Genomic DNA, 24711 nt, shown 5'->3' on the forward strand with positions numbered 1-24711 from the left:
TCAGAGACGTAAAACAAGCGCATCTTCTTACATATGTCACATACTGTCGCACGTGCAACGTCATACGTCCTTGCCGAGCAGAGAGGAATAAATCCATAAGAAAAATTAGCTGTGGCAGCTAACTTCTGTGGCAGGTGCAAGCGGAGCGGTGAGGGTGGTAATACGAGAGAGAGACGGTGTGAATCTGATAACAAATGGAGGAAGAAGAATTAATTCCCCCAAAAAACAGCAGGGGTCGCATCGTCTGGTGTTGGCTCGGATTCAAGTGGGAAGATGTTGAACAGACAACAGTAATATGTCAAGTATGCGGCAAAAGCGTTGCTACAAAAAGTAGCAGCACTTGTAATTTGCACCATTATTTGAAAAGTCACCCGCTTGAGAATGAAGAGTGCTTGAAACTCCACGTCAACATCTCGGCCGGTGCTGCACCCAACAAAATGCAGAAGCAACCTGCACATCAACGCCATATCCACACCAACAACGTATGAAAAAAATAGTCAACAACAAAAGGAGATAACGTCCGCAGGAACCTACCACATAGCGAAGGACATACACTATTTGATTTCCTATTATGCAGCTCATTTTTATTTGACAGTTATTGAAACATCTTGTGTGACATCATGCAAAAAAGCGCACTTTATTTGTTTTAAACTACTGTAGTGGTGTTCTGTACAAAAAGTGCACTTTAATTTAGTGATGTTTTGATATGTCATCTTAGTGACATCATGCACAAAAGGGCACTAACAGCTTGTTTTTAAATGTTCTGAGAATCTTGCACTTTCTGTTTTGAAATGACATGATGGTTTGTTCCACTGCTTAATAACTGTTTAATAATTACAGTTTGGGTCAATTGACTTATTTGTGATTTCCCTCTCTGCATGAAAGTTTAAAATGGGCATATATCAATGCAGTATGAACAAGAATGTTTTAATGTAGACACATAGAATCATCATACTGCTGTGATTATATGCATCAAGTGTTAATTCAAGTCTAAGGCAAAATATTGATATATATTTTGTGTATCGTGACATGGCCTAAAAATATCGAGATATTAATAAAAGGCCATATCTCCTAGCCCAGGGGTCGGCAACCTTTACCACTCAAAGAGCCATTTTGACCCGTTTCACAAAATAAAGAAAACATTGGGAGCCACAAAACTCTTTTGAAATTTAAAATGAAATAACACTGCATAACATTTTTTTTTGCTTTGTGCTATGTATAAACCAGGGGTCTCAGACACGCGGCCCGCACCATGATAACAAAATGTAATGATAGTGTGGCCCGCGAGTTTTATATGAATGCGCTTGAGAGCATTTCACTTACCAAACCTCCCAAATTTTCCGGGAGGTTCCCGAGTCCTCAAAGCAACTTTTCTCGCGAATGTCTTCCGAATTTCGCCCAAATAACAATAAGAGCGTGCTATGAAGGGCATTGCCTTTGACGCCTTCTACAACATGTACAAACGGCTTGCCAGCCCAGTAACATGTTGTCTGTGGCTACCGCAGATACAAACAAGCACGCGACTACAAGGCATAGTTGTTCAACAGCCATACAGGTCACACTGAACGTTGTGATAATATAAACAACTTTAACACTCTTACTAATATGCGCCACACTGTGAACCCACACCAAACAAGAATGACAAACATATTTCGGGAGAACATCCTCACTATGACACAACATAAACAGAACAGAACAAATACCCAGAATCCAATGCATCCCTAACTCTTCCTGGCTACATTATACACCCCCGCTAGCACCAAACCCCACCACCCCCCCGTCCCTGCGTCGGTTGAGGAGGGCGGGGTTTGGTGCTAGCGGGGGTGTATAATGTAGCTGCTGCATGTCTGGAGTTCCTGGGTCCCACCGTCCATCCCTTACGGGTGCCCGTCCTGGTTGGGGCGGCTGGGTCTAGTCCCCTCATCCATTGTGGTAGCTTGGTGCTGCAGGGTATTACGAGTTACTGCGAGTCGGCCAGCTGCTGGGGTGGGGTAGTGATCTTGTGTGTCAGCATGTCTGTGATCTTCTTTTAATTCTTTTTTTTTTTGTGTATATATGTGTGCAAAGTTATGTGTGTATATGTATGTATATATGCATGTGTATGTATATATGTGGATGTGTGCATGTATGTATATATATATATGTGTGTATATGTGTGTATGTATATATGTGTGTATGTATGTATAAGTATATATGTATTTATATATATATGTGTATGTGTATATGTATGTATGTGGGTGTATGTGTATATATATATATATATATATATATATATATATATGTATGTATGTATGTGTGTGTGTATATATGTATGTATATACAGTGGGGCAAAAAAGTATTTAGTCAGCCAGCGATTGTGCAAGTTCTCCCACTTAAAATGATGACAGATGTCTGTAATTTTCATCATAGATACACTTCGACTGTGAGAGACGGAATGTGGGGGAAAAAAATCCCGGAATTATTTGGTCAACCATTCAAAGCTCTCACTGATGGAAGGAGGTTTTGGCTCAAAATCTCACGATACATTGCCCCATTCATTCTTTCCTTAACATGGATCAATCGTCCTGTCCCCTTAGCAGAAAAACAGCCCCAAAGCATGATGTTTCCACCCCCATGCTTCACAGTAGGTGTGGTTTTCTTGGGATGCAACTCAGTATTCTTCTTACTCCAAACACGACAAGTTGAGTTTATACCAAAATGGATACATGGATGATACAGCAGAGGACTGGGAGAATGTCATGTGGTCAGATGAAACCAAAATAGAACTTTTTGGTATAAACGCAACTCGTCGTGTTTGGAGGAAGAAGAATACTGAGTTGGATCCCAAGAACACCACACCTACTGTGAAGCATGGGGGTGGAAACATCATGCTTTGGGGCTGTTTTTCTGCTAAGGGGACAGGACGATTGATCCGTGTTAAGGAAAGAATGAATGGGGCCATGTATCGTGAGATTTTGAGCCAAAACCTCCTTCCATCAGTGAGAGCTTTGAATGGTTGACATTAAACTTATTTTCCACCATAATTTACAAATAAATTCTTTAAAATTCCTACAATGTGAATTCCTGGATATTTTTTTTTCACATTCTGTCTCTCACAGTTGAAGTGTACCTATGATGAAAATTACAGACCTCAGTCATCATTTTAAGTGGGAGAACTTGCACAATCGGTGGCTGCCTAAATACTTTTTTGCCCCACTGTATGTGTGTGTGTATGTATGTGTATATGTATGTATGTGTATATATGCATATATGTATTGCATAAATGCATGTATGTATGTGTGTATGTGTGTGTGTGTGTGTATGTATGTGTATATATGTGTATGTATATGTATGTATATATATATATATATATATATATATATATATATATATATATATATATATACATACAGTATATATATTTTTTTATATATATATTAATTATTATGTTGGTATTTTTTAATTTTGGTTTTCCCCCCAAGTCATTTCTATATTATTATTTATTTCACTAACTGCTTCTTTGCTATTTTCAACCTCGACAGGGTGGTTGCTGGTTGTTCCATCTCCATCGTTGGGGTCCCTGCGGGTGGGGTGGGTAGTTCCCGCGGCCCTGCGCTGGGTGGTCCTGTGGCGGCCGACTTGGGTGGGATGGCCTGGTGTGGACCTCGCCGTGCTCCCCGGGGGGGATTTGGGGGGTCGTGGGGGCCCGGGTGCTGGTGGGGCGGGGGCGGTCTTCCCGTCCGGTTGCAGGGAGTCTCAAAGTCTCTCGCCTTTCTGCCCGTGTAGGGGGGTTGTCTCTTGCTGGCTTGGGGTTTGGCCGTCCGCTGCTTCTCTCATGCCCTGTCCTCTGCGGGGCGCGTCTGTCTGCGGCCTGCTGCTGGCTCTTCCGGGCGGCGCGGTGGGCCGGGCTCTGGGGTTCCCATCGTTGGCCGGCCTGGCTGCGAGGGGCCGGGGGGCCCGGGTTTCCTGGGCGCCACACCTGCTGTTTGGGTTGGGCTCTCTGGGCGGCTGGGACCATACTCTGGCTCCCACGCACACTATGAGTCAAATATATTGTACATACAAACACACATATACTCCCACACACACCCTTATTCATACCTACAAACATACATACATAGGTGCCTACACTCCCACATACATACACAAATACATTACATACCTACATACTCCAAGTTCGTCCATCCACACGCACATTCACGGTACAAACTTACACATACTGTACATATACATTCACTGTACAAACATACATATACTGTACATATACATTTACTGTACAAACATTCATATACACATTCTGTACATATACAAGTACATATACATACATACACTTATGCACATAATCACGTTTCATCAAACATACAGTATATCAACGTTATTGCCCTAGGGTAAACTGGGTAACACATGGCACACTGACAAAGCTTAACCCATTGTTACTATAAAAATCTACAAGATTATTATAGGTTGCCTCTCTCTCTTCCCCTCCATCTTTTGGTATTCCTTTTTTTTTATCTCTCTAGTTATCATTATGTATATGTATTGTTGCATTTGAACAACTGTATTGTTGATAATAGAGGTAAACTATTGGTATTGTTCATGATCAATAGCGCTTTTTCTATTGGTATTTGTATTGCTCCAGTTGTAGTGTAAAAATGCTCATTGTCATTTCTATATTTTTATTTATTTCACTAACTGCTTCTTTTCTATCACTTTTACAATCACATCTGTACATATTGTATGTGCTGGTGTAGTTCTATTGTTGTTGTTGTTTTTGTTGTTGTTGTTGTGTTTGATGTTGTTGTTTTTGTCTTTCTGTCTAATCCCTCTCTTATCCCCACAATTTCCCCCACTGTCTTCCTTTTTTTCTCTTTCTATCCCCTCTTGCTCCGGCCCGGCTGCACCAAATGATAATATAAATACATTTGATAAAGTCAAATTCAAATAAGGCAACAATAGAAGTATCCTACAGTTCTCTTTTGTAAAGTAAATCTGAACAGCCGATATGGGCATCTACATCAACAATGATTTGCCTGAGAAACTGGACAGGACAAAAAAAAAAAAGAGTTGTTTATATCACAACCTTCAGTGTAACCTGTGTGGCTGTTGACCAAGTATGACTTGCGGTCTTTTACGTGTGATGAAATAAGCAGCGAAATGCATGCGACCGGCCAGCACGCAGATGGCATTGTGTAAAAGTGGGCGCGATTAAATGTTGTAGGGGACGTTAAAAGTATAGCCTTCACGGTACGCCCGCAATATTGTAGTCCAAGTGAAAATCGGAGAGTGTTAGCCCCGGGTGATTTCCAAGAGAGGCACCAAAATTCGGAAACCTCCTGAAATAATCGGGGGGGTCGGCGATTATACAGCTGAACTACATCAGAGTGGCCAAAAAGCCGCAAGCGGCTCCGGAGCCGCGGGTTGCCGATCCCTGGCCTAGCCCTACATCCAATCACCTCCATAAGGGTTTTATATACATGCTGTAAGTACCGTATTTTTCTGATCATAAGTCGCTCCGGAGTATACGTCGCACCGGCCGAAAATGCATGACAAAGAAGGAAAAAAACATATACAGTGGGACAAAAAAAGTATTTAGTCAGCCACCGATTGTGCAAGTTATCCCACTTAAAATGATGACAGAGGTCTGTAATTTTCATCATAGGTACACTTCAACTGTGATAGACGGAATACTGAAAAAAAAAATCCAGGAATTCACATTGTAGATATTTTAAAGAATGTATTTGTAAATTATGGTGGAAAAAAAGTATTTGGTCACTTCAAACAAGGAAGATCTCTGGCTCTCATAGACCTTCTTCTTTAAGAAGCTCTTCTGTCCTCCACTCGTTATCTGTATTAATGGAAACTGTTTGAACTCGTTATCTGTATAAAAGACACCTGTGCACAGCCTCAAACAGTCAGACTCCAAACTCCACTATGGCCAAGACCAAAGAGCTGTCAAAGGACACAAGGAAAAGAATTGTAGACCTGCACCAGACTGGTAAGAGTGAATCTACAATAGGCAAGCAGCTTGGTGTGAAAAAATCAACTGTGGGACCAATTATCAGAAAATGGAAGACATACAAGACCACTGATAATCTCCATCGATCTGGGACTCAACGCTAGATCTCATCCCGTGGGGTCAAAATGATCATGAGAACGGTTAGCAAAAATCCCAGAACCACACGGGGGGACCTTGTGAATGAACTGCAGAGAACTGGGACCAAAGTAACAAAGGTTACCATCAGTAACACACTACGCCGACAGGGAATCAATTCCTGCAGTGCCAGAAGTGTCCCCCTGCTTAAGCCAGTGCATGTCCAGGCCCGTCTGAAGTTTGCCAGAGAGCACATGGATGATACAGCAGAGGATTGGGAGAATGTCATGTGGTCAGATGAAACCAAAATAGAACTTTTTGGTATAAACTCAACTCGTCCTGTTTGGAGGAAGAAGAATACTGAGTTGCATTCCTCGAACAGCGTACCTACTATAAAAGATTGGGGGTGGAAACATCATGCTTTGGGGCTGTCTTTCAGCTAAGGGGACAGGACGACTGATCCGTGTTAAGGAAAGAATGAATGGGGCTATGTATCGTGAGATTTTGAGCCAAAACCTCCTTCCATCAGTGAGAGCTTTGAAAATGAAACGTGGTTGGGTCTTCCAGCATGACAATGATCCGAAACACTCCGCCCGGGCAACGAATGAGTGGCTCCATAAGAAGCATTTGAAAGTGCTGGAATGGCCTAGTCAGTCTCCAGACCTCAACCCCATAGAAAATCTGTGGAGGGAGTTGAAAGTCCGTATACGTCGCACTGAAGTATAAGTCGCATTTTGGGGGGAAATGTATTTGATAAAATCCAACACCAAGAATAGACATTTGAAAGGCTATTTAAAATAAATAAAGAATAGTGAACAACAGGCTGAATAAGTGTACGTTATATGACACATAAATAACCAACTGAGAACATGCCTGGTATGTTAACGTAACATATTATGGTAAGAGTCATTCAAATAACTATAGCATACAGAACATGTTATACGTTTACCAAACAATCTGTCGCTCCTAATCGATAAATCCGATTAAATCTTCTTCCTCGATGTTGCTTCTAAACAACTTTGCCAACTCCAAAGGTATGCGCCGCTTCCTCTTGTCATTTTCTGCTGCATATTTCACTACGTCCAGCTTGTAATCTGCAGTACATGATTTTGTTTTTGGTGCCATTTTTGTTCAGCCCTTCTCAGTTTTTATAAGTTACCGCCAACGTTGAAATGATCCATTTTAACATCTACGGCAGTAGCATATAGCAGTTAGCATCCCATGACCCACAATGCACTTCTACCATGATCCTCCCCCGCCGAATTCTTATTGGTTGACGTGTTTGTGACGATTGCTGACGTGTGTGTGACGATTGCTGACATTTTCTTCGTCTCTTCCGCAACTGAGATAAATAATATTATTTGATATTGTGTAATCTGCAGTACATGATTTCTTTTTCGGTGCCATTTTTGTTCAGCCCTTCTCAATTTTTATAAGTTACTGCCAACGATGAAATGATCCACTTTAATAGCTACGGCAGGAGCATATAGCATATAGCAGTTAGCATTCCATGACCCACAATGCACTTCTGCCATGACGCTCCTCCGCCGAAGTCTTATTGGTTGACGTGTGTGTGTGACGATTGCTGACGTGTGTGTGTGACGATTGCTGACATTTTCTTCGTCTCTTCCGCCAATCAGATTAATAATATTATTTGATATTTTACGGTAATGTGTTATTAATTTCACACATAAGTCGCTCCGGCCAAACTATGAAAAAGACTGCGACTTGTAATCCGAAAAAAACGGTATATATGTAATGTAGTACCAAGTACAATTGTAATAACATTTAATATTTACGTAGTTTGATCATTTTAAGCATATGCGGCACAATAATTTTAAAAAAACGCATCACAACGTTTGCTTTTTTCTTTTCTTCATCATTGATGTCAACTTACTGCAGACTTTTTGAGAGCCAACAAACAAAATAAAACATCACTTACTGTACATAGTCTGCTGTCATTAGGATGCCGACTGATGGGACGTTTATATATTCCCATTTAGATAAAAAAATTTGTCATAATCCTCCTAAATGGCTTTTTGGTTTTTGGACGCTACAATACATGATATTACTTTATTTTCTTAGGTGTAGCGGCTTATATGATGTCGTACATTAAGGAGGAACCTTAAATGTAGTTGAACTGGATGTATAGCGTAGCGATTTTATTTTGAAGCCGGAAAAGTGTCCGATTGTTTTGAGAAAGTGTTTTGACATGAAATGCACACTTTTTTCAAGCCTTCATATAGTTGCCAATCCCCAATGAGTTGACCCTATGTGGTTATATAAGAGGGAGTGATATTGTTGCTTACCTGACCAGGTAGCTCTTGAGCCCGCCTCCGTACGTGATGACGAGCAGTTCGGCCGACCACTGAGCGCCGCCCGTGTACTCGAGAAAAACGAGGCCCGCTACAGCGCAGCTGAAATCTCCGGGAAAACTCAGTGCCTGGAAAAAAAACAAGATGAGATGACAAAATGGGATGGAAACGTTACAGACACAACATAACTGTCAGTCAGCAGACACTTCATTAGGTACACCTTCATAGGTGTAAAGAGAGGAAGAGGAAAAGGTAGAGAAAATACCAGCCTTTTTCAGGACTACTTCTCATTTTTGTTCAATTCCTTTTCATTCTTACAGCAGGGAGGGTAAAGACAGAGAAAAGAAAGAATGAAAGCACAGAAATGGTGGAGTTACAATACAATGTGGCACAGAGGGGACATTAAAGCGTTGGAAGGGAGATGACTCAAAGATGGGGGGGGGGAAAGAGGATCTTGGGAGGCTTGAAGGAGTATCAAGTATGTGACACATTAAAAATGGAGGAAAAAGGAATAGGAAAAGAGAGGGGGGATGAAGGACACCAGGCAATGGAAAATGGGTGGTGGGGTGGGCTTCACACAAAAGGAAGCTGGAAGTGATGAGAGAACCTGACCTAACTGACAGTGTGTTCTTGTGAAGTTACAAATATATATATATATTTTTTTGAAAGGATAAACTGAATTGTATTTATTTGGAGTCTGTGGTGTCTATAATGGAAATCACAACGCTAAGCTTTTTCAATCACTTACAACCAAAAATAAGACTGTTAATAAGGCAATTTGAGATGCAAGTAATTCCCACAGAAACGTGGTGCGTGATAACAACAAATGAAAAGCAAGGCAAAAAACAAAAGGTACATACCGGTACATAAAAAAATTGCAACAAATACACCCCAGAGTGGTGGTGAGCAGCATCAAACTAATCAGATCGGATACTAAGTAAGTAATGCAGGTACAAAAATAACATATTAAAAATAGACAGCAGTAGACAACCACAAAGTATCTTATTATTTTACTATATACTGTATGTATACTCTATTCATTTAACAGGCCAGGTGTCCTACAGTGGCAAGGTGCAAGGTCAACAAAAGTAAATAACTGTTAAGAGTCTCTACTTAGGTAAAAAATAAATAAAAAATAAAAAAAATTGGCAATAACATATATGGCTGTAGGAAACCTACTTGTGTAGTTTTTGTTTTTTTTAATTAACGTATCATGAGTGGCCGTCAGCTTTACCTACCTCTGCATGTTGCTACTCAAGTGTAAACTGTTGTTCATCAACTCATCAGCGCCTATAATGCTGGCTAAACAGTTTGCTGTCGTTACCGCTATCACAACATTGGTTATGTTGCAGCTGTGTTGTGCAATATACTTGATAATGAATAAGTTTATTTTATGTGATGTGTCATAAATGTGTTCCAACAAAACAATTACCGGCTGGATGACAAACAGCTCGCTGCCCACAAGGTCAAAGAGGCGCACTGTGCCCGTGCTGTCTGCAAACGCTAGCAGGGCACAGTCGTGGCTCCACGCCACCCGCCGCCATTGGGGGTTGGGATCCTTCGGAACTGTAAAACAAAACATAAAAAATAATAAATACATTCGTAATACTTACACACGTGTTTAATTAAAATCATCAATTTGTTGCTTGGAATGGAACCTTCATTTGCAAAATTTTGGATTTACAAACCACAGACCGAATAAAGTCATGGTCTGGTGTACGAAACTTGTCTCCGTTTACAAACATCCACCCATTATGTGCCTCGCAACGGAGACAATTTATTCCTGTTTGCAAAGCGGTTGTGGGCGGACAGATTGATTTCCAGTGCTCATTCAGTCAGCAGATCACAGTGCTGCAGTTAACAGTAGTAAAAGTGCTACTTTGTGTGCCTTTTAAGTGTTTTTTTTTTCAACCTTTTTACAAGGTCTTTTTAGTTTTGCTAGCTCAGTATGAGTCCAAAGAAAGCAATGGACAAGCGATGTGTGGTTTGAAACATTCTGGAAGTATCCACAGCGTTGTCAATACTGCCTTCTTCCCCTGCCTCTCACTATCACTGCACGGAAAAAAGATTACTTTCATAAATTGAGGTTCCACAGTATACTAATTTGAAAGAACTCAGATGTATAGTAAATTTTATTTACATTTTCTGATGCAACTATGTGACACTATACCTAATTTATTACATGTTGATTTTATCCTTTGTTGTTTTATCATATTTCATTTATTTTATCCGTACATGTTGATTTTATCTTTTGCTGTTTTTGTCATTTTCTTTTAATTATTTTATCTGTACACTATAAAGTGTCCTTTGGTTTTTTTGAAAGGCGTTTATAATTTAAATGTATTATTATTATCATTATTAAACATTAAAGAAAACGAAAATAAAAAAAACTACAAAAAATGTTTTTATTAACATTCGTTGTTTTTAGTCAGTAACAGAAAAATAATGATCCTTATTTAAACATTTTTGACCGACTTGAATCTTTTTTTTATATGTATATACTCAATAAATAATAAGTTTAAATTCATCAGCAACATTATCACAGAGCACAAAATGTATATTGTTATAAAGATGTAACAGCCACATTAAGCTACAGGTTTATCTATTAATGATCAAAACATTAACCAAATTCCATGTTGCCAAATGAAACCAGCTATAAGGATTCATTTAAGTAAGTTTCATGGGGAGAATTTAAAGGCCAAGAGTGATGAACTATCACTGAAGGAAAGCTATAGTGTTATTGATATTTAGCTAAAAGAGCAAAAGTATGTGTAAATATCCCTCCTTGCCGTGATGACAAATACATATAGGAGAAAGAGATCAGAGCTAATGTCGCACATTAACACAATGTGTCTAAGAATCTTCCCTGAGTCAACTGCCAGAGAGCAATTCATCTCAATAACTGTCTCTCAAAGACACGCATACACAAGTCTACACTCGAAACAGATAATAAATCCATCTTTTATTGAAGTAATAGTCTACTATTTACAAATGTGCTGTCTCAGCAGTGCAGTAAGTGTGCCCATGGAGAATTGAGAAAGCATAACCTGAACCAGTAGCATTTCTCAGAGCTTTGTCATTTCTTTGATGGCTGACTTTGAGAAGCTATTGTACAGTACTATATTCTTAAAATAAACGTTAAACAAATGATGAATAGCGGGATGTAACAAGCACCGGTATTAAGGATTAACTGCAGTAAAGCTCCAGATGGTTAGTATTACCGTTTCAAGTTACAATTATTGTAAAACCGTAGTTGATAACCGCAAATTGATAGACTTATAGACAGATGATAATGCTCATTTACTGGAGAAGAAAGCTTATGCCCTGACGCCAGCTCAGACCACTAATCTCTAGCTGGCAGCTCGCACCGCTAATCGCTAAATAGATTAAATGCTAACATGAATACGAGAACCTTTAACGTCATACCCTTATCCAAACATGTACAGTATAAAAAAAATGCTGTTTACTGTAAGATATTTAATTGTGTAGAAACAGGGTGATACAATTGTATATATGTATTGTGTGTCTGTTTCTATATGTTAGTATTTTTTTAAATAAAGCTTGGTCTTGCACAACAAAGAATCTTTGAAGTCCTGATGCTTAAGTGGTCCCTTTATGCAAAACCAACTTTACTTACCTATTGGTACCTTTTTTCTGTGTATTTAGAATCCGCATAAGTTCAAAACACAGAGGCATGGCGCAGATATTTATAAAACAATCTTGCCTTCATACTTTTTCCAAATGAGCCATTTGGGATTTTCTCAACTTGTCACCTTTTTCCAATAAGTGATGTCAGCGGATATCTCCTTATATAGTAGAATATTACCCAAAAATCTTTACGCAAGTCTGCCATTGTACTCTGACGTAGTCAAAAAGTTCCTTCTTTTACTCTGTCTTCTTGTTGTGGGGCAGACTGGCTTGTGCGAGCACATACATCCTTTGATGATGCCATTTCTAATTCAAAGTAACGTGTAGTTCAAATTAATATATTAAAGTTAAAGTACCAATGATTGTCACACACACACACACTAGGTGTGGCGAAATTTGTCCTCTGCATTTGACCCATGCCCTTATTCACCCCCTGGGAGGTGAGGGGAGCAGTGGGCAGCAGCGGTACCGCGCCGGGGAATCATTTGTGTTGATTTAACCCCCAATTCCATGTTAGTATCGTAATTTTCGGAGTATAAGTCGCTCCGGAGTATAAGTCGCACCTGCCGAAAGTGCATAATAAAAAAGGAAAAAAACCTATATAAGTCGCATTTTGGGGGGAAATTTATTTGATAAAAACCAACACAGAGAATAGACATTTGAAAGGCTATTTAAAATAAATAAAGAATAGTGAACAACAGGCTGAATAAGTGTACGTTTTTTGACGCATAAATAACCAACTGGGAAGGTGCCTGGTATGTTAACGTAACATATGATTGGTAAGAGTCATTCAAATAACTATAACATATAGAACATGCTATACGTTTACCAAACAATCTGTCACTCCTAAAAGCTAAATCCCATGAAATCTTACATGTCTAGTCTCTTACGTGAATGACCTCTAATAATATTATTTGATATTTTACGGTAATGTGTTAATAATTTCACACATAAGTGGCTCCTGAGCATAAGTCGTACCCCCGGCCAAACTAAGAAAACAACTGCGACTTATAGTCCGAAAATACGGTAGATGGAAGCGCTAAAAACTACAACATGGCTGATGGAGTGAAAACTATTTAGTGGAGGCACGTAAATAAGAGCGCCCTCAAAATGGAATATCCTGAAGAGACAGTCAGAAAGCAGTTTAAAGATGGTCTGTAAAACATAAATTATGCAAAATGTTGACTAAAGAACCACCATTACAAGTTATGTAGGCCATAAGAAAGTAGGGATGGGCGATATATCGATATACTCGATATATAGCAGGTTTGTCTCTGTTCGATATAGAAAATGACTATATCGTGATATTAGAGTATACATTCTCACGCAGTTGCTTTTAGCTGCGGGCATTACACTACAGGTTCTTGTCACTCTTTCTTGTTTCTGCTTCTCACAGAGACGTAAAACGAGCGCACCATCTTACATACGTCACATACTGTCGCGCATGCAACATGAGGTTGCACATGACACGCCCTTGTGGAGCAGAGAGGTAGCGAAACAAGTAACATTAGCTGTGATGTTAACGGTGCGGTGAGAGTGGTAGCACGAGAGAAAGAAGGTGCTAATCTGGTAACAAATTAAGGAAGAATTAATTCCCAAGAAAAACAGCACGGGGTCTATCGTGTGGCGGTGGTTTGGCTTCAAGTGGGAAGATGTTGAACAGACAACCGTAATATGTCAAGTATGTGGCAAAGCGTTGCTACAAAAAGTAGCAACACTGATAATGTAACATTATTTGTAGAGTCACCCGCTAGAGAATAAGAAGTTCTTGAAACTCTGCATGTCAAAATCTCGGCAAGTGCCACACCCACAAAATGCCGAAGCAACCATTTCCACATCAACACCGTATGAAAAAAATTGTCAATGACAGAAGGAGATAACAGCCGCAGGAACCTACCACATAGCGAAGGACATACACTATTTGATTTCCTATTATGCAGCTAATTTTTATTTGACTGTTATTGAAATATTTTGTGTGACATCATGCACAAAAGTGCACGTTATTTGTTTTATAATATTATAGTGGTGTTCTGTACAAAAAGTGCACTTTAATTTAGTGTTGTTTTGATATGTCATCTTAGTGACATCATGCACAAAAGTGCACTAATAGCTTGTTTTAAAATGTCTCTGACAATCTTGCACTTTCTGTTTTAGAAATGACATGAATGTTTGTGCTACTGCTTAATAAGTTTAATAAATACAGTTTTGGTCTATTTGTGATTTCCAGGTCTGCATGAAAGTTTAAAATGAGCATATATTAATACAGTATGAACAAGAATGTTTTAATGTAGACACATAGAATCATCATGCTGCTGTGATTACATGCATCAAGTGTTCATTCAAGGCTAAGGCAAAATATCGAGATATATATCGTGTATCGTGACATAGCCTAAAAATATTGAGATATTAATAAAAGGCCATATCGCCCAGTCCTACAAGAAAGGGTTTTAAATGTTGGGGAAAAAAAGGAGAACAGTGTGTTTCTAAGTACTTTTCAACCCATTCAACAATACTTGGTAACGCAATGATATTTTTGGTCACAATAAGATATGTTACATCCCAACAAGCATGTTTCTCAACCAATCTTGATTAAAAAAATGTATCAGATGTGCTTGGCAGTCTCCTAAAGGTGTGTTTCAAATTTTATAGTAAAAGTTACAAAATGCTTTTTGCAGCATGTAATGAACTATGAGAGGAATTTCAAGTCAATATGACATATGGGGTCAAACAGCAGCGCAATCATGAGGCGTATTTGCCAGGAAAATAACAGCACAATGAACACAGCAGGGGCACACGTTTTACCAAATTGTCACCCTTTTGTGTGCGTCGGTTCTCAAGTATTTTTGTGTTTAAGTCTTTCAATGCAACCCTTCAGCTCGGATTTGTCTAACAATGTGAAACATAATACACCGCTGCGGGTGCTCTGCCTGCTAAGCAATAAAGTTATGAAAATGAAGTTGTTGTTGATATCGCGTATCACATAATGGCGCTGTGGGCATTTATTGAGTGGAATGAGTTTGCTGAGCAGATGCTGCTGCTGCGACCCCTGTTGGGTAATGTGGTGGAAGAATTAAAAAGCAGACGGATGACGGAGGAATTTGAGAGGAACAAAAGGGGAGGAGAAAGAAGGATGCTTAGGGTGACACATGATAAATCCGGTAACCACTGGGAGAAATAATTAAGTAACAACACCCCCCAGCCCCCATCCTTGCCTGGCCTAAATGTAATACACCTTCAATATGAGTATCATTATCTTTGTAAAAACTGAATATTTTCCATTAGATCTCAAAGCAGGTGTATAACGTTATGGCCAGTGCCGGAGAATGTTTTCTTTCCTTTTGCAATCTTCTCATTTTACTGTCATCCCGCTAACACCACCCCCATTATGAATTGTATATGCTACGTAGTTACGTGGCAGAGAACGCTCCATTTCCACATAGATGGCTTTTTAGGGGGTGTGGGGGCGGGAAGGCTAGAAAAAAAAATAGGATGTTGCAGTCCTTTCTCTTTTTTATGACAGCGTGGGTGGAAGATGGGGAGAAATTCAGCCCAGAAAGCCAACTGGCGACATGTTTTTAATCTAAAGCCTGGTAGATATGTTTGAAATCACATCTCAGCAATGATGAATTATGTAAGGGGGTGAAACAAACACAAACATATATGCAAGGAAGGAGAAAGTGTGATCATGTACAACTTCCATTATCAACAAATCCTGTTAAAAAGGCAGCGTCAGAGCAGCACATTATGACAAAGCTCCATGATATGAAGTCAAATGAAAACAAGATGAAATGGAAGGAGAATGGGGGCTTGGGGAGCGGGGGGAATGCTGTTACTCACAATGTAGCCCACAATGGGGGCCGGCTAGAGCTCAGCTAATACAAGAGGAGAAAAAAATGCTTATTTTTTTCTTTTTTTTTAAATTAGGTGAATATAGAACAGTGTAATTGAACTGGCAGCCCAGGGGCCAAATCCAGGCCGGGAACGACACCATTCCGGCCCTCCGAGTTTATTGTTAAAAACTTTGAAGACAGACGTTTTTGCACAAAATTCCTAAGAAACTACAGTACTCCTGTGGTTTAGATGAACTTGGACCATTGTAAACACATTTTTAATATTGATTATTGCATTGACATTTAAAAGCCCAACCTAAGAACTTTCAGTTTATGTCGATTTTGGCGGCGCCAGTGGACCAAAGTGGTAGTGTTTTGCCTAAAGGAAGACCACATTTTCCATTAGGACCAGTGCATAGGGTTAGTCAGTCAGTATAACTGATCTTTCCACAGTAGCAACCTACATATTTTACTCAAACTTTATATTTGTGGTTTATAGTCAATGCAGTACTTTTGAGTTTGCTAAGTGGCTGGTTGTGTCGGAGTGGAACTGCTAACTAACAAACTATGTATTGTGACCACGCAAATTTCCGATAGTTAGTTTTACAATTTTGATTTGAGCATCAAGAAAATGATTCACTAGTGCAGCAAGAACAGAGCTGAAGCAGCATCGATCGCAAATCCCTCCTTGTTTTTGAACTCCCGGCAGCAATGTTGATCTTTGATTGTGTTTTATCCAGGTAGCTTCCCTTTTTCTTTCCTCAGACAAAACGTTTCGTTTCTTTGGTTGTTTTTGCAGCTTCTGCCATGATAGCAGTAATTACACATAGGCATTCGCATCGATTTCCGTCTTTGTACGCAATGGGGGAAGGGGGAGTGAAGTATGCTGTAAAGAAAGTTAGCACATTTGTAGTTTTTTGTGTGGCAGGGTTCCTGCCACCCTCCTCAAAGTTGCTTAGTGCCAGGGAGAACAATATAGTTGCATAATGCTGCTTTAACCTTGCAAGCAAACAGAATACTGCGGTCCAAACTTGTGATTTACATGACTGAGGCATAGGGCTGTAACGATAAATAGTATAACTACGGAAAAACTCTCCATGGTCAGTATTACTAGTTTGAATTAAAATATCAAAAAAACGTGATTGATAACTGCACTTTGATAAACTCACAGACTGACTAGCGCTTGCTCGTTAGCTAGCTGAAATGCTAATATAAATACAAGACAAATGAAAGCCTTTCCCCATTAAGAAACTACATTCACTAATATCCATCCATTTTCTACGGCTTATTCCCTTTGGGGTAGCGGGGGGCGCTGGTGCCTATCTCAGCTACAATCGGGCGGAAGGCAGGGTACGCCCCTGGACAAGCCGCCACCTCATCGCAGGGCCAACACAGATAGACAGACAACATTCACACTCACATTCACACACTAAGGCCAATTTAGTGTTGCCAATCAAACTATCCCCAGGTGCATGTCTTTGGAAGTGGGAGGAAGCCGTAGTACCCGGAGGGAACCCACATATTCACGGGGAGGACATGCAAACTCCACACAGAAAGATCCCGACCCCGGGATTGAACCCTGACTACTCCGGACCTTCGTATTGTGAGGCAGACGCACTAACCCCTCTACCACCGTGAAGCCCTTCACCAATTCAGCCATTCACCAATACAATGAAAAGCCATAAATGAAAAGCCATTCACCAATATAAATTTGTTTAAGCAGATCGTTGCCTAAGGAAATATGACACTTAGTTTGTGGACGTTGAACCTACAGGCTGTGCTGTCTTGGACAGAGTGATCGATTATTTTGCCAAGAAAGTATATTATGTATTGTTTTTAAATACAACTTTGTGAAAATATTTCAGTGTGTGAAATACTTTCTGAGCACATTCAACAATATCACCGTAACATAGATAAGCGTCACAATTTTGCTCACAAAAACAGTGATATGAACTTTTCATATTGTTACATTCCTACTGAGATATTCCTCAAAGAACCCCTCCTTTTTGGTAGTTATACTTTTTTATCGTAATGTGATAACAAAAACTACAACACTTTACTTTTTATCACCTAAGAAATATCTCTCAACTGCAAAGTTTGTTGTCGAAATCAGATCTTGAAATTATCATTCATGCGTCTTGTATGGACTATTAAAATTCTCTTCTCACTCTTTTCAACAAGTAAACGCTAAAGAGACTTCAGACTGTACAGAATACGGCTGCCAGACTTTTGACCGCTGCACCCAGAACAGCCCATATTACGCCCATTCGATCCATTGGCTTCCAGTCAAATTCTGCATAGAATTGAAGAATTTAGTTGTAACTTTTTTTTTTCTTAAAGTTCAAGTTTCAAGTTTATTCACAATACCATACAACAATTACAGTAGTGGTGAAATGTCACCATTTAAAGACGTAGGTACGTGAAAGGGTCCCCCAAATAAGCTAAAAGAAGCTTTTGACAGGGGGTCCAGAGGACAGTATATATATGGAAGGATGAAACATAATAGCAAGCACAACAACAAAAAACAAAAACAAAACAACGCTATATAATAAACACAAGATAGTAGTACCAAAGCAAGCATACACACATACATACATACATTCATACAACCATGGTAAAACCCAACAGTAGACTACCCCACATGAGGCATTAGAGATAGGTGGTTAATAGGTAAGTTTTCAGTTTCTTTTTGAAGTTGGAGAATGGATACAGCATCTTGAGGCTCTCATTAAGCTGGTTCCAAATCTTTGGTCCCCTGCATACAACACTGTGAGTGGTACAAGCCAGTAGACGATGTTTACCTGTTATCAGATCTAAGTTACGAGTGTTGTGGGCATGCTGGGTATGGTAGTAAGGAACCAAGCTACAGAGCCTGAGATTCAGCCTGTAAATGACTTGATAGGTTAAACAAGGATTTTGATAAATATTGTACTCTGTCAGTCTTAAGATATGAGATTTATGAAATAGATGACGAGTGGGGGCATTAAACTTGGACCATGACAGGGCCCGTATAATTTTCTTTTGCATGGATTCTAATTTGTGAAGGTACGTAGGGAAGGTGTTACACCAGATATTACAGTAGTTTAGATGTGGTTCGAAGAGAGTTTTGTATAAGGTAAGTAGAGCATAAAGAGGAAGATAATAACAAAGGTGAAAGAACAGGCCAACATATTTGGATAATTTGTTTAACAGAAGGCTAATGTGACATTTGAAATTGAGGTATTCGTCAATGATGACCCCCAGGAATTTTGTGGAGTATACTCTCTGTATTTCCTGCCCATTGATGTTGATATGGCAGTGCTCAGTATTTGTCCGTTTTTTATTAGAACGAAATAGAATAAAATTTGTTTTATTTACATTAAGTGAGAGCTTATTGCATTTGAACCAGGAATCCACTTTCACAAGCTCTGAATTGACAGTTACTTGTAGATCGTGTAGGCTCCTGTGTGAGGTTAATAAATTTGTATCATCAGCAAAAATGATTTTATGAAAAGTTTCGGAGGAGTTTACGAAATCATTTATGTATAGGATAAAAAGGAGAGGCCCCAAGATGGATCCCTGGGGTACCCCATAATTTATGGTCATACAGGGTGAGTTGTGATCATTGACGGATACACATTGTTGCCTTCCGTAAAGGTAAGAACGGAACCAATCAAGAGGTACCCCTCTGACACCATAGTGATATAGGTTGTACAATAAGATCTCAAAGTCTATTGTGTCAAAGGCCTTGGACACATCCCAAAAAATGCCATTACCACATTTTCCTTATTCAATAACGTCATTGACCTTTTCCAAGAGGTCGAGTATAGCCATAAAGGTGGTACTTTTTTTACGAAAACCATATTGGGAGGGGACAAGGATATTTAGTTTTTCTAGAAAGCCATTCAGTCGGTTATAGACCACTTTCTCAAATATTTTTGAAAATGTTGGTAAAATTGAAATTGGCCTATAATTGTTCATATTATTTTTATCACCTGATTGAAAAATTGGGATTACTTTTGCCACTTTGGACATTTTGGGTACAATACCAGTACTAAGTGACAGGTTTATACAGTGAAAAAAAGGATTTGTGATTACATTTGTTATGGCTTTCAAGATTTTGCTACATATCCCGTCCACTCCAGCTGTATGTGATGACTTTAGGTCCATAATGATCGTATAAAGCTCATTGATGTCAGTTGGCTGCATGAAAAAGGAACAAGGGTAGCTGCCTGATAAAAATTATTTAAAGGAATACCCTAGAGGTTGACTTATTTTACTTGATAGGTTTTCCCCAATGGAAGCAAAAAAAGGTATTAAAAATGTTTGCAAGATCAGCCCTATTTGACCCTGTATCTGGGACAACAGTGGCCTTATATCCCTTGTTGAGAACAGTATTCAACACGTTCCATGTACTCCTACAATCCCCCTGCGATGCTTGCAATAGTTCAGAATAATAGTTGCGCTTACTTTTCCTGATAATATGAGTTAATTTATTTCTATAATTTGTGTGTTTTTCTTTGTTGACAGTGGTAGGGTTCGAAATATAACATTTGTAGAGTTTATTCTTTTGTCTGATGGACTTTAAGATCCCCCTTGTAATCCAGGGATTTTTTTCTGAGGTATGATTTTTGATAGTTTTTTTAGGGATTGTTTCCTGAATAGCATCCTGAATTATTTTGATCAGATTTTCATATGCAGCATCGGGACAGGTGCAATTAAACACAGAGTCCCATTGCCTGGTAAGCAGATTATTATTTAGGTGTTGAAGAGTTGTATTGTTGAGTATTTTGGTTTTACCTTTAGGAGGTGGGGGGGAGGAGTTTTGCCAGAGTCAAAGAATAGTATTATGGGAAAGTGGTCTGTGATATCGGATTGCACCACCCCTGTCACGAGCTTTGTATTCCGGATGTTAGTAATAATGTTATCGATTATTGTTTTTGAGGCATCTGTGACTCGAGTGAACCCATTGATGGTGGGGAAGAAGGAAGAGGAATGTATCGTGTTGATAAAGTTCAGTTTTGCTCCATCGTCCTTGGAAATATCAATATTAAAGTCTCCAAGAAGGATGCAGTTTTTGTTTAGTTTATTTAGACTGAGTAATAGTTCATCCAATTTGGAAAGAAAAGTGTCAAGAGGTGAATCAGGAGGACGATAGAGTAGTCCAACAATTAACTTTTTTCCTTTGTCGTTGATCTCCACGAACAATGATTCACAGAGATCATCCTCGAGGGTAATGTTGCATATTTTGGCATGAAGATTGTTCTGGACTTAGAGGCACACACCTCCACCTCTTCCACTGGGTCTATTTTTTACATGTAAATTGTATCCTCACAGTCCAAACAGATCAATATATGAGGAATCAGAAAGCCACGATTCACTTCAGGCAATAAAGTAAAATATACAGCTCATGTTGGAAAGTAGACAGACTAAATCAGGGTGATGTTTATTCAGGCTTCTAATATTCAAATGTAAAAATGAGTAGTTGTAAAGATCATATAAGGACTTTACTTGCTCAGGGTCATAGACATTGCAGTTTATATTATTGTCAATACCAATACAGTGCTGTAAATCTCCAACTGTGTCAAGGTCTTCAAAACCCATAAAATAATATAAGAAAGTAGTCAGGTTTGCCTGCTGGGATGGCATTCAAATAGTAAACACTCATACATGGACACTCCCATTCACACACACTCGTACCATACATACTGGAAAATGCTGCTTCCATTAAGCATAGGATCGCATCAATCCCCTTCAATGTAAGAATATGACATGACATGCCGAAAAAATAAACATTCCCGCACCTCCCCCAACCCGCCAACAACCCACCAAATGTCACGGGTAGTCACCCCGATGTACATATGAGTCCCACGAAAACGTAAGAGTTCCTACCAAAGAGAAGAGGTCCCAACTAGCAGTCAGGTTTTGGACCAGTTCAGAGGCACATCAGCGCCACCCCGCGGGGTAAAAATAAATTGCGGCCAATACGAGACCAAAACAAATAACAAGAATGTCACGTTGAATTGTGAGGGCCCTCATTACATTGCTGATTTGTTGTGCCCCAACACTTCTGGGTGCAGGGTCTCTTAAATATTCCAAAAACCCCTATAAAAACCTGTGGAGACCTGGCCTTCCTGGCTGTAGCCCCCAGACTCGGTCCCTATCTGAGCTTGACTGTGTCGACACTTTTAAAAACATTTGAAGACTTCTCTTTTTACTAAAGCTTTTAGTTAATGAACCTTTAAATTATTTTCTTTAATCCATCTTGTATCCCTTTTAAATAGCTGCCCCTGTTTTTTTATTTAATTGTTGTTTTAATCAACTTATGTACTGTACATCGCTTTGTGATTTTATCCATCAAAAGCGCTTTATAAATAAAATGTACTTACTCACATACAATTCACAATGTACAAGCATTCTTCTAATTCTGGATGTATTGTATATTTAATTGCAGAGCCTCAATATCAAAATACAGTGCAATCTCAATTTGTGAACCCCTCTATTTGCAAACCTTTCGGTGCACAAACTTATAGATTGTGCCAAATATGACTCTGTGTACAAACGCTTCATTCATTTTTATTTTTTATTGTTGCAGTTGGTGCTTGTCTGTACTGAAGAGCTTGAGGAAGCTGGCTTTTAATTGTGATGAGAACAAACTTTTCTGGAAAAATATGCCAAAGCAGACTTATTTTACATCAGAGACAACTACCTCTCATTCAGCGGTGTCACTTCCAAGACATACACACACACACACGCGCAGAAACACATGGTGCCTTACCCCAGCCCTCTTTCTTCTCTCCCTTAGTCTGCTTGTTTTTCTCTTCTTGTCAGCTTAGGACAGGGGTCGGGAACCTTTTTGGCTGAGAGAGCCAAGAAGCCAAATATTTTAAAATGTATTTCCGTAACAGCCGTAAAATATTTTTTTAACCCTGAACACCACTAAACGTGTGCATTTTTAAGTAAGACTAACATTTTTAGAGTATAATAGGTCTCTTATTCTTTGTAATAACATTGTTATTCTGAAGCTAACTGTGGAGGGGCGTGGCCTGCGGGCCTGCAGCGAAGCAGGCTTTTGCCAGGACTGGCCTCGAAATCAGCGACAGGTGCGTAGACGGCCCACCTGGGCCTTGTTACCTAATCACCTGTCGCTATGTTATAAGCAGCAGCCAGGAGGAGAGACGGGGTTGGTGCTGGAGCCAGAGCGCGAGCCAGAACGAAAGAGAAAAAGACAATTACTGGAAAGCAACTGAGAGACTTATTGAAAAATGAAACAATACTGTAACCCTGAAACAGGGTCTCATGTCGGTTCTTGGTGGTCTGAAGAACCCCCAGGAGGGCAAGCCCTACACCAACCAATAATAAATAAATAACTTCTTACCATCACCGCCAGTTCTTGAACAGGTGCGGTAGAAAACGGATGGATAGATTAAAAATGCACGATGATGTTTTATATTTTGAACATCATTTTTAACACTGATTACAAGTGGAATTATTCATTATTTATCGTGTTAAGCAGAGTCAGCTAAAATTTACCTGAAAGCCGGATGCAGTCATCAAAAGAGCCACATATGGCTCCCGAGCCATAGGTTCCCTACCCCTGGCTTAGGAGCAGCTCACGAGAGACCTTTGCTGATGTTAATGTCCTGTAAGTGGATTTTACTTTTTTAAATGTTAATTATTGTAGCAATATTGTTGTTAAAGTTAAACATATTTGTGCTTTCTGATCCTTTGTGAGGGCACCAAAGGGACTACTGTGTGTGAGCATGCATGCAGAGCAGCACATTCAGCCCAATTCAGGTTGGCATTGCTGTTGTTTTAGCTTATAAATAAAGAGACGGTTAATTCATCACCTCCTTGTTTTGATTGTTTGATATACAGTACTGTATAGCACTTTATATTGTGTTTAAAGTGTACACACCTTAACCAAAATAGGGACTTATGTCGAGGGTGGAACCCGTTATTCATATTTACATTATTTCTTATGGAGAAATTTTCTTCCCTATACGAACTTTTATTTACATACCATGTGAAAAGAAACCAATTCAGTTCGTAAATTGAGGTTCCACTGTATAGAGCCGCATTATTGTATTTACTGTATATTGTACATCAGCCTGTAATGTGGTGGGTCATTGAAGTATTGTTTATTTTGATATTTTTTTTATTATTTAATAAAAATGTATGAATAGGTTAAGAGGTGTGTCTTTAACTTTGTGTGGCCACATGGTGAAAAGTATGTTTTAAAGGCTAAAGAGAAAAAAATATGGATTAAAGCACTATATTTTGACGGATAAAAATTAGGAAATTATTACTTTTATCAATACATTTAGAATTTGGGAGTTTGTAATGTGCTCGTAGGGAAAAGGTTTGGATCTCACGCGCATATACACAGCCACCATGCAACCTCATATTGTTATTACCACACAAATATTTGTATAAGATGAACTGTACAAAAAAAACATGTATTGTGTCAATAATACATTGAAGTTATCTTGTATGATTTCAATATATAATTGACACAATAAATATTGCTCTTGCCCACAATAACTCTAAATATTGCTCGAGGCAACTACTTGTGTCACGCTAGGGCAGGATTTTGCAACCTGAGGCCCTGGAGCCACATTTTATCCCTTTGTTGTGGCTCCTGCTAGTTTAGTCTTGTGTGTACTATAGTCACTACGTTGTTCCTTAAGGCACCGTCATGGGTCTTTCAAAGTTCTGCATCAGCCATTCAATTCTAGGGCCGTGTTTTCTGGTGAGAAACCATGACACTTACCTTTTCATGATTTAGCTGTGAGCTTCCTTTGTTGCTAATAAACAATGGCAATTAGAGAGGGATTGAGTTTTATTGGAACTGGTGTTGCGTTACAAT

The 24711-nt window shown here is 39.3% G+C and overlaps 1 protein-coding gene across 1 annotated transcript in view; it reads right to left on the reverse strand.

The window, feature by feature from the left end:
* nbas (NBAS subunit of NRZ tethering complex) overlaps window positions 1-24711 on the reverse strand; it is a 383924-nt gene that overhangs the window by 332259 nt on the left and 26954 nt on the right. Inside the window, exons 7-8 of the mRNA XM_061900721.1 lie at window positions 9818-9951; window positions 8380-8513 (exon numbers count right to left, since the gene is read on the reverse strand). Of these exons, the coding sequence (XP_061756705.1) occupies window positions 8380-8513; window positions 9818-9951 (268 nt within the window). The remainder of the gene's footprint in view (window positions 1-8379; window positions 8514-9817; window positions 9952-24711) is intronic.

The sequence above is a fragment of the Nerophis ophidion genome, linkage group LG05 (assembly GCF_033978795.1).
Source record: "Nerophis ophidion isolate RoL-2023_Sa linkage group LG05, RoL_Noph_v1.0, whole genome shotgun sequence".
Classification (NCBI taxonomy): Eukaryota; Metazoa; Chordata; class Actinopteri; order Syngnathiformes; family Syngnathidae; genus Nerophis; species Nerophis ophidion.